Genomic DNA, 14,218 nt, shown 5'->3' on the forward strand with positions numbered 1-14,218 from the left:
AGAGGAATAATGAATAGCGCGAATAAAGGCGCTGCTCTCTTGGAAGAGCGCCGATAGAACACAAGGGGTTATCTACACAATTGACAGCTTCTTCGATAGAATCTTGTTGAAATGAACGAAATCATTTCGACACACATTTGACATTGACATTGAACTAAAAACAAATTTTTTCGTGAATCGTTTGTTATTCTTGCCTCTAAATTAGGTCAATTATTTCTCAATATCATTGCTCTACAGATAGAATACAATGGAAGAAAATCCAAATACACGAACATTATTGAACAAGAATGCTGAAGAGCCTCCATCACCCCCATCTTCATATGTAAGTGATTCCCAATTGTTCATTTCTGTTTGTCTTTCAATGTGTCAATAAAAAGGAACGAGCAACTGTGCTGTTAGTTACAAGTATACTATTGTGTCGCTCTTCACCCAATCGACGATTCGATCGCTTAGTTCAGTTCATTACCATCAATACAATTGGTCATATTTTGTAGGATATTGTAGTTGGTGCTCAACCAAGTGGACAACATTTACCAAGTGCTATCTGTACTCAGCCCCATTTCGGGAATTCTAGTAAGTTGATAAAAATTTTTTTTGAAATTCATTTCGATTTGTAATCAATGTTGAACAGAGAACAGAATTGCCCGATTATTTTGACTTTATAGCCATCATTTCAAACGTATATTGTTTCTTCCACCGAAACAGATGGTGCGATGAACGTTCCTCGTCAAATACCAAACTGTCCACGAGGCTTGGAATACTTAACTACAGTTGATCAACTATTGATAAAACAACAAGTGGAGCTGGGATTGGACAATAGATTCGTGATAAAAAATGCAATGGGTCAAAATGTAAGCCATTTTCAATTTATTTTTTTCATTTGCTCTATCTAACGATAAATTTTTCTTTGTTGCTAGATTTACCATGCCGATGAGGATGCTGACTGTTGTGCGCATTTATGGTGCGGTTCTGATCGGTCGTTCGACATGATTATAACGGATAATTATGATAATCGAGTGATGCAATTCTTTCGTCCCACTGCAATTGGTTTTTCAGATTCGATTGAAGTATCGGCACCGATCGGACAGGTCATCGGTCGAATTGTAAAACAGTTTGATCTAGTATTCCCAACATTCAAAGTCAAAAACCAATACAATGAAACGGTTTTGTACATTGAAGGACCCGCGATTACAACTGGTTTCTTCGGAGATGTTGAATTCAAGGTAGATTACCTTATGGTCAACACAATTACTTTAACAAATTTACTGCACTAAACGCATCACTCTACCGCATGAACGTACTCCTTCGCTTTCATTGCAGGTTGTGAAACCAGACGGTGTTCAAGTTGGAAAAATATGCAAGCAATGGTCAGGGCTTGCACGCGAATTTTTTACCTATGCAGACTATTTCGGAATCAATTTCCCAATCGATTTAGACGTTCGAATCAAAGCAGTCTTACTTGGAGCGTGCCTTTTAATCGTAATTTCAATCGAATTTCATTTTCGATTAGGTGGAGTTTCTCAAATTACTTCTATTTCAGAATTCGATTTACTACGAGCGTCGTTGATATAGGCAAAAGGTAGTCAAACGAATAATCGATTCTCACCCAGGTTTTAATGGCAATCAACTAATACAATTCAATGAAGCCTCTTCTGTTTTCAGAGATTTTCAAAGCACTTAAATTTTTTTGATTTTGAATTGAAACAAATATCACTTTTATACAACACATTTAGTGGTATCTAAATAAAAAAAATCACTTTTGAAACCCATTTTTTATGGAGAACTAAACTCAGTTTTATTGATTTACTTTGAATTTTTACACAGTTTTTCGATCTTTACAATTCAGACGGTCTATCTGACCGAAATTCAGACCATCTATCTGAATGAGGATTAGAAAAGTTGTAAATATGTTGAACTCATTTTCAGGATAGTAAAGAGTCATTGAAATGGTATGGAATAACTTTTGGATTAGCCCGATTTTCTCAATGTAATATAGAGACATCTAACGAAAGGAGCAATCTTATCACATGTATCCAAATTGTTTGAGTTGACTTCATTTGATTCACAAGAATTGATGATACTGGGTAGATTGACATTGGGGCCGCCCAAATTGTGTGCATTGATAAAAGCTTTTACGTTTTCTACATTGAGTTTTCCATCTGTAATCTGTTCAAACGAAAAATGTGTCGTAAGAATTGGAGTTTTTTTTTTCTTTCAAATAATGAAAATAATTGAAATTTACCCATTTTTCACCCATGCAGCAAGTGAAATTCTTTTCCTCGCTAGAAAATGATGTGATCTAAAGAAAAGACAAAACGTTCAAACAAAATAGAGAAAACGAATTTAGAAGAAATCCTCTGTACGTACTGCAGGTCCATCTCTCAGATGCTGCGCGCCGTCCAGCTTATAATTAGCTTTTTTCGCACAGGTCTCCACATGTTTTTTATGCGAATTCTAATATTTCAAAAAGAATTGATTTAGATGTAACTTAAAATTGGTTTCATGGATTTTTTTGTGAAGTGCATTTGTTTCAATTGAACGCTTACATCTGCAGATTTTTCCTCCAATTTATCGTAGACACAGAGCAAGAAAGGAGCGATTTTTCCGCATAAATCCAACTGTTTTGCACTGGTTCCGTTTACTTCGCATGAGCTAATCATTGTCGGTATTTCGTCAGCAGAAACGTTCCATTTGCGATCAGAGATCATTTTTTCGATATTACTTAGTTGGAGCTCCTGATTTGAAATCTGTTCAAACAAAATATGATTTGATTAAAATCGACGATTTTTTTAGTAGAAATTGGTTTTTGAAATTTACCAAGCTTTCCCCAATGCAACACATGAATTTTTGCTGGGCGACGGAGAGCGATGTTACCTAAAGAAGAGACAAGCGTTTTTTTTTCAGAATACGGAATATAATTTTATTAGATGGAAAATATGTTTACTTACATGTTCCGTCTTCAAAATATATAATTCGTTCTTCTCGATACCAGTGTGCGTCCTACATTTCTCAAAATCCTAATATTTCAAAGAGTCAATCGATAAGTTTAGAAGAAGAATTTATGTAACTTTTTTTTTGAATTTTAGATGAAAAGTTCAAAATCGATTGAATTCTTACCACTGAAGGAACATTATCATTAAACCAAAAGCGGGCCGCGAAAACGCCAATACCACTGCACACAAGAACAGCAGCCACTATCGTATTAATCGTAGTGTTCATTTTCACAAAAAAAAAAACACTTAAAAACTTAGCACAGAAGTAGAATGTCTTCGTTCGTTGACAAATGATTTCCGACTGTGCTATTTGGCCGGTTGCTTTGGCTTAGATACAGTTCCAAAATGTGAATTGTTGTCTTCTTCAGAGCGGAGAAGGGATAGATAATCCTGTTGTAAATATGTTACGCACATAAGAACAAATATTGTTTGTTCATTTATCTCCAAGTCTATCCTGCATCTCTCAACATTTTACATAAGAAGTTTTTCAAAAGTCGCCTGTTGCACCAAAAGTACAGACATGCAATGGCTCAAAGCATCCGCATACAAAATATGCAATGTGAATAGACATTGTTTCCAACCGATTTTTTATTGCGAACATGTGCATTGTGCGTCCATGCTGCACATGACCATATGAATGCAGAAAAAAAACAATTGCATCGAAAATTGGAAAACGAACAAAAAGTAGGTAAAGAATTTTATTTTGGGTCGTTTAGTCTTTTTTTTCTACCTAGCTCAAGGAAAAATCAATAAAATCAAGTCAATGTCAATGTTTTCAATTTAAATATCTTTGTTGAAACTTCCATGTGTTCCTTTAGAAAATAAAATTGGCGCCATGAGTGAATTTATCAAAACAAAAACACCATTCGTGCAACAAAAAACCGACATGATGAAACAAACGTATCTGAACCGATGCGGCACCAATACGACTATTTATATAAACTCCATTGTTGTAAACAACAGCGATACGACTGTGGATCTGCCCGGCATTTCTGGATGACAACAAATCATTTCGGCAACATATACCGAAGTGAACTCGCGAAATTGCGTTCGCAAAAGATCGGCCATATGTTCGGTCAAATCTAACGATAGTCCATAGCAAGCTTTTGCGTTAAATGATACAAATAACTGCCAGTGGAATACTCAAAACGAATATTGTTCACGTGTTCACAAGATTTTCCCCAATTTATAAATAGTTTAGTGAAAAAAAGTAATAAGATCAGAAAAGTCAAATCAAATTTCGTTGTTTCTTGATTATTTTGATGATTTTTTCAGCTGCAAATAGTTCAAATAGTTACAAGTGATAATAATTGTATGCGTATTCGTATGGAGCTGTGTGGGAATAAACGAGAACTGGTTTGATGAACATGAGAACGCATAGTAATTATTGCGAACACATATTCTATATATTCATACAACTCCGTACATTTTTACGCCGTTAGCTTTCATCTACTTTGTGTTCGAATGTAATTTTGGAGCATTTTTCGAACTAAACAATATTATGAATAGGCATTCTTTGAAGCATATATAAGAACTCCTCATTATGCAAATATGTGTTACAATATATGTTCAGTGAAGCGTTCAAACAGTGATGAATGATAGATCAATATTGTTCCATTCAGTGCCCTATTGTCGTACGAAAGTATTCGGATAATATGTTCGCATCAATTAAATGCTTGACTCAATGATAAATAGAATAAAAAATAAAAATAAAAATGGGCTGGATGCCCAAGCATATGAATAATTCAAACAAATTCCAAGCTGATGCCGCTTTGTTTATATACAACACATGTTATAGATATGAATACTACAGCGACTACTGAATACTATGTATACGCTAATGTGTTTATGAGTGTATAAAATAGCTCCAGTTGCCGTATGTTTGAAAAAGCAAATAGACGCATATATACGTGTGACTCATCGCAATAATAAACAGTTAGTTCATGCGCACCAATGGCTATGATACGCTATTTGTATTTTATATTCTACACAAATGATAGCTACTATACTTCCTAGTAATACGTCTCTTCGGTAGAAGATTTTTGAAATGAACAAAATCATTTCGACGCACACTTGACATTGACTTTGAATTAAAAACAGAGTTATTTTTTGTAATTCGTTTGTTATTCTTGACTCTAAACTAGGTCATTTTTTCGATATTGTTTTGCAGACAGAATATAATGGAAGAAAATCAAATTACACAAATACACCACAAACTTTCAAGAATGCTGAAGAGCCTCCAACACCTCCACCTTCATATGTAAGTGATCAATGTGTCTATGCCGCGTACGCTCAACGGTATATCGCAGTGCTGTCCAACCTTTTTTCCGCGTGGCCACAAAAGTGGCCAATCGTTCAATCCAATGGCCACTTAAAAAACAAAAAACGCAGTACACACAGTAGAAAATTTAATGTTTGTTTGTTGGCGTTGAATCGTGTGCGATAGTGCATTGCGGTATTTATGTTTACGACGCGTTAGACTGGAGAATGAAGCCTCACAAACCTATGTGGACCCGAACATGCAAAGAAATTTTGTCACAACATCTTTGAGAACTAGAAAATTGCATTCAGATAGCAAACGTCTCCACAATGCATCACTTGTTTCATTTGGCAAATTTAAATTTTTGTGCATGCTGTATATTGCTCTTTCTGCCGTTTTCGTGTTGCAAACTACGAAATTCGTTGGAACAAAATATATTGGGCATAAATTCAAATCATCTATCTAAAAATCTAGAATTATAATAAAAAATCGTCAAAATCTTCTCGTTGGCCACAAGTGGCCAAATGGACAGTACTGGTATATCGCATTCGCTCGCTGTTTAGTTTTAGAAAATTTACAGAAGAAGAAACTACAGAATTTTTTTACAGAAAATTTCAAATTTAACTAGAATATGTGCAAACAGTCTGACGTTATCCAAAACTCAAAATTAGCTGTCACGTTATTATCATCAATTGGCTATATTTTGTAGAACGTTGCATTGGGTGCTCAGTCAAGTGAACAGCATTCACCAAGTGCTATCAATACTCAGCCGCATTTTGGGAACTCCAGTGAGTTGAAACAAACAATTTCTCGACTTTTTAGCCAGTATTTCAAACATCTTGTTTCTTCCACCGAAACAGATGATGCCTTGAATGTACCACATCAAATGACAAACTTTTCACCCGGCTTGGAGTACTTAACCACAGTTGATCAACTATTGATAAAACAAATACAGGCCTGCCACAGGTCAGCTTTTGAGCTGATTATCAGCTTTTTGAAAATCTTCAGCTATTATTAGCTATTTCGGTCACAGTTCAGCTTTTTCAGCTTTTTTAAAAAAAAATGAGAAAACTAATACAAATGATGAAAAAAATCACAATAAAAAAAATAAAAGAAACGCGTTTTCAGACAGAGCAATGAAAAAGTAAACATTTTTTTCTTATGAAGACAATATTAACTCAATCTAATTCTGAATCATTGGCACTGTGCTATGACACGGTGTCATTCTTTCAATTTATCTGAAACGCATTGGTCAGCATATTTATGAATCAATGTAAATAAGAAATTATCGTTTTTGTTATTGCTTCGATTTGGCATGACAACACCTGATAGATCATGTTTATAAATCGATGTAAAGAGGCAATTGCGAAACTGATAAAAAGAAATTACCGTTTTGTTATTTTCCAATTCGGCGAACACTTGCTAGCTAAGGGGATTTATCTCTCGCGAATGCTGCGAATGCATTCGAATTTCAGAACAAAAATTCGAATGTTTGCGAATGCGACGAATGCGGCTATGATAGCGAACTTGTGACTACATAATTCATTCGTTCATTCGTGTGCATGCATTCGCAACGCTGCCGTATGATTTCTATGTAAACACACGCACTCGTATTCGTGAGAACGTTCGAGAACAGCGAAATACGACTGCTATACGAATGCGAGTGCGAATGTTTACATAGAAATCATATGGCAGCGTTGCGAATGCATGGCACTGAACGCGAATTTGTGAATAAAAATTCGAATGCCAAACCGACATAGAAGCCCCTAGCTTGCTAGATGTGAAAATGAGTGCACAAGCATTTTTTTGGCTCAAGTGGTAGCTCCAAATATCAAAAATATAATAATACAACAATCAGTTCACATTCAGTTTTGGCACGAGTCACATTTCCATTCAAATCAAACAAGTACATTTCTATTGTGAAATAGAATGTCATGTAAAGTTCATAATGATTGGTTTAATTTGGAATTCGAAATGAAAGATAAAAGCAAAGTGAAATACAAAGAGTTTTTCAAGAAGGAAGAAGATTTTACGTTGAGATGTTCAGCCTGCGATAGTACTATCAACATCAAAAGCAAAGGATTTGCTGCTGTGACCCAACACTTGATGCGAGATAAACATATTGAAAACATGGAAGTCAAATTTAATTCAGTTAGCAATATTATTTATAAGTCAACTGCGTAGCAAGTAAGATTGAAAATAAAATTTCAGTTATGATTCGACAAGAAATACTATAAAAAAAACTATTTTCATAACTGCTTCTTTGATTTTGCCATATTAATCTCATCAGCTTTTGCTTGCTTTTTCAAACTGGTAATATCAGCTTTTTCAGCTTTTTTAGACAAAAAAATCTGTGGCAGGCCTGCAAATATAGATTCGTGAAAGAAAATGCAATGGATCAAAATGTAAGCCATTTTCAATTTATTCTTTTCGTTTGCTCTATCTACCAATAAATTTTTCTTTGGTACTAGATTTACCATGCCGATGAGGATGCTGACTGTTGTGACCATTGGTGTTGCGGTTCTGATCGGCCGTTCAACATTATTGTAAGGGATAATCATAATAATCGAGTGATGTAATTCTCTCGACCGTTTGTATGGGGATTTTCCAATTTGACCGAAGTATCGATACCGAATGGGCAGGTTATTGGTCGAATTGTAGAAGAATCGGCTTTAGTGTTCCCGAGATTCAAAGTCATAAACCAATGCAACGAAACGGTTCTGCAAATTGAAGGACCCGCAATTACAACTGCTTTCTTCAGAGATGTTGAATTCAAGGTAGATTGCCTCATGAGGTTAATCCAGACATCCAACTACTTCAACAAATTTACTACACTATACGCATCACTCTACCGCAGGAACGTTCTTCTTTGCTTCCATTGCAGGTCATGAGGCCGGACGGTGTTCAAGTTGGAAAAATATGCAAGTCAGGGCTTGCACGCGAATTTTTTACCGACACAGATTTAGACGTTCGAATCAAAGCAGTCTTACTTGGAGCATGCCTTTTGATTGTAATTTTGAATCGAATTTCATTTTCGATTAGGTGGATTTTCTCAAATTACTTCTATTTCAGAATTCGATTTACTACGAGCGTCATTGATATAGGCAAAATAAACGAATAATCGATTCTCACCCAGGTTTTAATGGCGATGAATTTATACAATTCGATGAAACCTCTTCTGTTTTCGGAGATTTTCAAAGCACTTGAATTTTTTTGATTTTGAATTGAAATAAATATCACTTTTATTCAACACATTTGGTGGTATCTAAATAAAAAAAATCAGGTTTGTAACCCTTTTTTCATGGAGAACTATCCTCGATTTCATTTGATTTACTTTGAATTTTACACAGTTTTTTTATATACATTTTGTATCAGCAGTTTTCCAAAAGGCTCCGATCGCCGAAATTTCGGGCATGCAATTGTTCAAAGCATTCGCACACAAAATATGCAATGTGAATACACATTGTTACCAAGCGATTTTCTATAGATAATATGTTAATTGTGCGTCCATGCTGCACATGACCATGAATGCAGAAAAAAAACAATTGCATTGAAAAATGGAAAACAAACAAAAAGTAGGTAGAGAATGTTTTTTTGCGTCGTTTGGTCGTTTTTCTACCCAGCTGAAGTAAAAAATCAATAACAAAAAAGTATTTGTCCGTTCGTTGTTATCTTCGCATTTAGTGGTGTGTCTCTTTCTACTGGTCATGTGGTGTACAATTTATGATTTTTTCTAACCGATAAACGAATTTGGCGAAGGACATTCGAAGAAAAATGGAAAATATTATCACTTTCAAACTAGATATTGCATTTGAAGCCTAGTCATTCAAGTTCTATGCCGATAGAAACAGACAAAATAACTGATATTTTTTGAAAAGGTCCAGTTTTAATAACATGAGTGGTAGTAGAAGAGAGTCCTGAAAAAGAATAGAGAAAGAGAAAAAGAGAGAAAGTAATAGAAAGAAAGAAAGAAACAAACAAACAAAGAAAATCAAAGAAAGGCGGAAATATTTCAACAGTTTATCTCTTGAATAAATGAAAAATGTCGAGTTCATTGCCAATTTGCTATTACACACATTGACCTGTTACATATGATGATGATAGAATATGCATTATGACTGTGGTTAGCGTTGTTGTAATGTTCGTTTTGCTATTTATGTTGGATGGATTGAAGTCTATTGAAGTTCTTTTCGCCATAAATTCATAGATAGTTTATCGCAATCTTGCAATTTCTTTCATTGTCACAATTGCTCATTGTACTGATATTTTAAGCGAGGTCCGAAATTGGATATTTGGTTGAGGATTACTTACAAACAATAGTCTTTTATATAGCTTAATGTGCGTAAGGATTTGCCAAAGATACAAGTATTTTCATCTGTGTTTGTATCTTAATTATCTTTCGTAAGTAGAGATATACTCAAAAAATGGATGAGATTTGTTTGCGTTTAACCGAAGTAGAAAAGAAGAATTCGCAAAGAAAGCATTTAGTTTCTATGAGGGATTATTCTCTGTTTTATTGAAATATCCTGAACGTTCACATATTTTGTCCATCAATGCAATGTTGTAGTTAAAGAAGTTCTGCTCAATTTTGATTTCTTTCTATTAGAGCCTGTCTCCGAAAAATTATTCTGACTCTGGCTTACGACATTCTTCACGTAATTTTGTGTAGACACAGTGCATGAAAGGAGCGATATTTTCGCATGAATCCAAGGTGTTTGCAGTGACTCCATCCGATTCGCATGAGCTGATGACGGTAGATAAGTCGACGTTGGATTCATCGCAACCGGGTCTATTCGCTATGTTTTGGACGCTTGTTATGTTGAGCTGTTGATCTGAAATCTACTCAAACGAATCAATTTGTTAAAATATGACATTTCAGTATCGAAAAATAATCAAAGTTTACCAATGGAGCAGTCAAACAGCAAACGAAACTTGTTTGCTCGCTGGACAATGATGCATCCTATAGAAAAGAGAACTCGTGATTGAAATAGAGCAATTTCGTTTGAAAATGAAATAATTTTTCTTACCGCAGCTGCTTCCCTCAAAGCTTCTAATTCCTCCCGATTGATGCCTGTCTCATTCACACATTGTCTGAAGAGTTGTCGATCGGCGTCCTAATTTTCAAAATAGTTGATCGAGATGCGAGTTACGATTGTTGGTTAATACGTTTTATAGACCAAAAAAATGGCATCAACTAAATTCTTACCGATCCAGGTCCATTTGGACCGTGTCCATGTTGGCCGGGTTTATGGGGTCCGTGTTGACCGGGCCTTTGTTGACCAGGCCCTCGTTGACCTGGCCCACCAAAGCGTTGAGCAAAAACGCTGCACACGATAACGGCGATCAATAAAAGAGTCTTCATTTTATCAGAAAAATAACTTTGAAAGTTTGGTAGAGAGTTAGAATACTTTTGAGCTAATCGAACCAACTGATGGTTCTGCCTTTGAATCGATGGGCTTTTATACAAAATTAGAATCAGATATTTGTTTAAAAAATATATAAATACATGTAATAAATATTTGTCTACAAGAATTGCAAAAACAATGGTTTTTGAATGGTTAACGAGGTCTGTCTCTAATCTGATTCGTACATGCAAATTATCGACAACAAGAGACACACACGGAGATCGAAAAAAAAACTGAGTGTTTATTCACATTTATCGAAGTAAGAATTGACCGTATGTTATTGGTTCTACACATTTTTGCATATTTTGATGATAAATATCAAGTAAGTAAACAAGAAACCAATGAAACTGTAAAAATAATTGATCAAATTCAGATTGATAAAATAAAACAATGGTATTCTAATAGTTACAATTGCAGTTTATTTATTCATTCTGTTTTTCGGTATTTATACATGTAGTATAAATACATGCTGCCCGAAGGCCAATTGATTTTTGTCTTACATTTTTTTTAAGTCTAAGGCATCACCTTAGCTCATCTCTGGATGATGTAATTTTCACAATTCATCCAAATGCCAATGTTAGAGCCCCCTAAAATGAATTCAACGACTTCCTAGAAAAAACTGTGTCATAATAATGCATTTGGAAATGAAAGTGTTTCAATTTCAAACGTCAAACAATTGATTATTTGCACATTGAACAAATGCAAATGGTTTTTATTCTCAAACGAAATACAACACATGCTATTGATAACTGTCGTAAACGTTTCCATTTCTAAATACTGAGAAAGCGTAGTAAGAAAGCGACTATTATTTTCAAGTGCACACAATAATGTACATTTCGTGGTTAAGTTCACCATTGGTGAATCACCAATCATTATTGGAACTAATTAAAATCTTATTATAACTATTTCCAGTTCAAAAAGCGGGTGAAAAATTGTCTGTGATTGAAAAAGCTATTTTTGGCCAGTTAAAATTGTATTCATGCATGTCTGTGGTCATTGATTGCAGCCGGCTATGAAGCATTTCATACTATTGCTGTCCACATTTATCGCGAGGGTCAATTTCCATATTTCCGTTCTCATTTGAAAAGCGTGACTAATAGCATTGTAAAACGGTACACGTTCTTGGTCAGCTGCAATGGGATTGAACACGTTGAACAAGTATCTAAACGAGGAAATTATTCCCAGCATGTAAAATATTTTGTAACTTCTCGACTCACATTGGTTCCAGTGTCAAAATCCAATTGAGCAAACGGTCCAATGGTCAGGATTCTTTTTGATGTGATATTGGCAGCAGATATCAGGGGACATCGTAAAATTTTATTGTTATTCTTTCGTTCTAAACAAGAAAAACAGAATTAATTTACACATTTCAGACGATTTTTGGATAATTTTTCTACCGCTTCTCTCACATTATTTCCCATATAACATAGCAACAATAATTGACCATAGCATAACATTGCGCAATGCGCATGCATATCCGGCTGGAAAGTCAAGCTGCGGATAATTGAAGACATATGAAAGAGTAAAAATGAAGTCAGAACAAGTGACATCTACTGAAAAATTGATGAAATACGAATTACAATAAGCTGTTAAAAAATCGATACGGTAATTAAGTATTGGTGGAGATAAGGTGCTTCGAACATTTTTACGTAAAAAACATCGATAACATCATGGATATAGCTGAAGAAGAAGGACACAAATGAGTGAATTCTCCCTTACAATATAAATGCGTAGTTCAATTCCTTCAGTAGCGACTTTCGGTGTTCTTCAAAATGCACCATAAATTCTTGTCTCTCAATTGCATGATTTTATCTAAAAAAATCTTGTACTTTAATCAAAACATTTCGCAAATGAATTTTCATTTTGGAATCCATGCCATCATGCATCAAATTGTTTCCAATGTCATTCAAATCCACGCGAATCAGCGCCGGCATCGTTGTGATTGTATCATTCACGAAACAAAGGTTCAACTGAACGCAAGTAATTGCCATCAGTTCATAGAATATTTGAATGCTTTGCACAAATAGATTTAGTGTGAACCCAAAATTAGTTTCCTTCTCAATATACGGTTATTCCGTTGGAATCGGGGTCACATGGATATTTTTAAAGTGAAACACATAAATTGGATAAACGGCGTACAATGCATGCGAAATTAAAATCATGGCCACCACAAATAATTGGATGTATATTCATTGACTTTTAACGAGGTTTTCAATATGTTTCTCTCGGACGGCGGTATATTTTGGCGATTTATCATCAATGTAAACGAATTCACTACCAAATCTTTGTAAACTGTTCAATTTAAAACATGTGGCCCAATTGCCTTCCAATGCGTTATGCCCTGAAAAAAATAAAGAAAAAAAGTTTTGTTTTTTTCTCGCACATTGAAAATGGATATTTTCATCATCAGTAAAAATGAATAGCTGTAGTGGCTTCAGTGCACAAATTTTTTTAAACTTGAATCATCCACATATAACTTACAGTGACCACTATTCCCAAGACAACTTTGAATGCCTTTTAAGAAATCACCCTTTTTCGCATAATAGTCGATTGTATAGATGACAAGCAGAAATTAAATGGCCGATGCTATGCCGCCTGATGCTGTGTACCAATAATTTTTCATGTCGCTTAAAAATTCGCACTCCCACTGAACTGCTCAATTTATCACAAAGTCCATACAACACATCAAATTTCTCTTTCGGTGTCTTACGTTGCCATTTCGCTCGCTTTGTCCGAAATTGTTGAACTAAATTAAACATGTTGCAAACCGAGAAAACTGCGCAATTCACAGTGCAAAGTAACGAAATTCAAAGATACACTAGTAGTGTAACACTACCGTTTCGATGCAATTTTTAGCATTTGTTTTTCATTGCAATGAAGCACGGATTGCTTTACTACGCATGTAGTTGTAATTATGATGGGAATTCCCAAAAAAAAAACTTTCATTTTTGATATAATTGGACATTGATTGTCTATTTAATTGCAAATATGCGCCAGACCGTTCGCGCTAAACAACCGTTCTGTTGAAATAGCATGGTGAGTTTTCCCATTGTGAGCACTTTTGCACCAGTTAAAGAAGGATTCGTGTTAGACACGTGCTAGTGAATCCCCGTTCGAAATTTGTTTTTCGGCTTTGGTTTTAGTAGAATAAAACCATACCTTCCACCAAAAATCTATTTCTATATACGTTTGTTAAAAAATACCAACACAAATTGGCTAATTATTCATTATTTCGGTGAAATGAAAAACGAACGTTATTTTTAATTTCGTAAAAAAGTTTCATTTATATTTTTTTCAATTTTGATATAAAATTCGGTGGATTTATTTAAACTGAATCAGAATCGAAGACTTTCCGATATACCTCATAGATGTCATAATCGTTCGATCGATTCATACTCGTTAGATGTTGATGCAATTTGGCTTTGATGCAGAGCGAGACTTATTTTCTTACCAATTCCGTTGCATTTGAGTCGGATTGGTTGAATTTTCCTTGTACCGATTGTAATTTCACCGTTTCAGGCACAGGCACTACGGGTATTTCATGATCGTTCTAGAAATTC

At 34.9% G+C, this 14,218-nt stretch overlaps 2 protein-coding genes and 3 long non-coding RNA genes across 8 annotated transcripts; 3 read left to right on the forward strand and 2 right to left on the reverse strand.

Moving 5' to 3' along the window:
• Positions 1-73: 73 nt before the first annotated feature.
• LOC129572938 (phospholipid scramblase 1-like) lies at positions 74-1,699 on the forward strand. Its single transcript, XM_055453055.1, has 6 exons — positions 74-322; positions 495-573; positions 706-851; positions 918-1,223; positions 1,321-1,479; positions 1,541-1,699. Exons 1-6 carry the CDS (start codon positions 248-250, stop codon positions 1,565-1,567), a joined length of 792 nt encoding a protein of 263 aa, XP_055309030.1. The 5' UTR covers positions 74-247; the 3' UTR covers positions 1,568-1,699.
• A 269-nt stretch (positions 1,700-1,968) lies between these two features.
• Positions 1,969-3,219, reverse strand: LOC129572942 (uncharacterized). The gene is made up of 7 exons (XM_055453059.1): positions 3,118-3,219; positions 2,949-3,017; positions 2,818-2,874; positions 2,547-2,747; positions 2,368-2,454; positions 2,243-2,299; positions 1,969-2,166 (listed from the first exon to the last, which is right to left on the reverse strand). The coding sequence occupies exons 1-7, from the start codon at positions 3,217-3,219 to the stop codon at positions 1,969-1,971; spliced, it is 771 nt and encodes a 256-aa protein (XP_055309034.1).
• An 877-nt stretch (positions 3,220-4,096) lies between these two features.
• On the forward strand, positions 4,097-6,304 carry LOC129572934 (uncharacterized). Of its 4 annotated transcripts, XR_008688532.1 has the most exons (5): positions 4,097-4,203; positions 4,269-4,928; positions 5,164-5,253; positions 5,882-6,041; positions 6,114-6,304. It is a non-coding gene; the product is annotated as an uncharacterized LOC129572934 (long non-coding RNA). The 4 variants fall into 4 exon arrangements; XR_008688531.1 differs by having other exon boundaries at positions 4,104-4,928; positions 5,862-6,041; XR_008688529.1 differs by having other exon boundaries at positions 4,104-4,928.
• A 1,491-nt stretch (positions 6,305-7,795) lies between these two features.
• LOC129572935 (uncharacterized) lies at positions 7,796-8,495 on the forward strand. Its single transcript, XR_008688533.1, has 3 exons — positions 7,796-8,030; positions 8,138-8,263; positions 8,326-8,495. It is a non-coding gene; the product is annotated as an uncharacterized LOC129572935 (long non-coding RNA).
• Positions 8,496-9,744: 1,249 nt separating this feature from the next.
• LOC129572937 (uncharacterized) lies at positions 9,745-10,406 on the reverse strand. Its single transcript, XR_008688534.1, has 3 exons — positions 10,281-10,406; positions 10,157-10,213; positions 9,745-10,092 (listed from the first exon to the last, which is right to left on the reverse strand). It is a non-coding gene; the product is annotated as an uncharacterized LOC129572937 (long non-coding RNA).
• Positions 10,407-14,218: the final 3,812 nt, after the last annotated feature.

This window comes from Sitodiplosis mosellana, unplaced genomic scaffold (assembly GCF_009176505.1).
Source record: "Sitodiplosis mosellana isolate CC-2019 unplaced genomic scaffold, AAFC_SMos_1.0 Smas_scaffold_5759, whole genome shotgun sequence".
Classification (NCBI taxonomy): domain Eukaryota; kingdom Metazoa; phylum Arthropoda; class Insecta; order Diptera; family Cecidomyiidae; genus Sitodiplosis; species Sitodiplosis mosellana.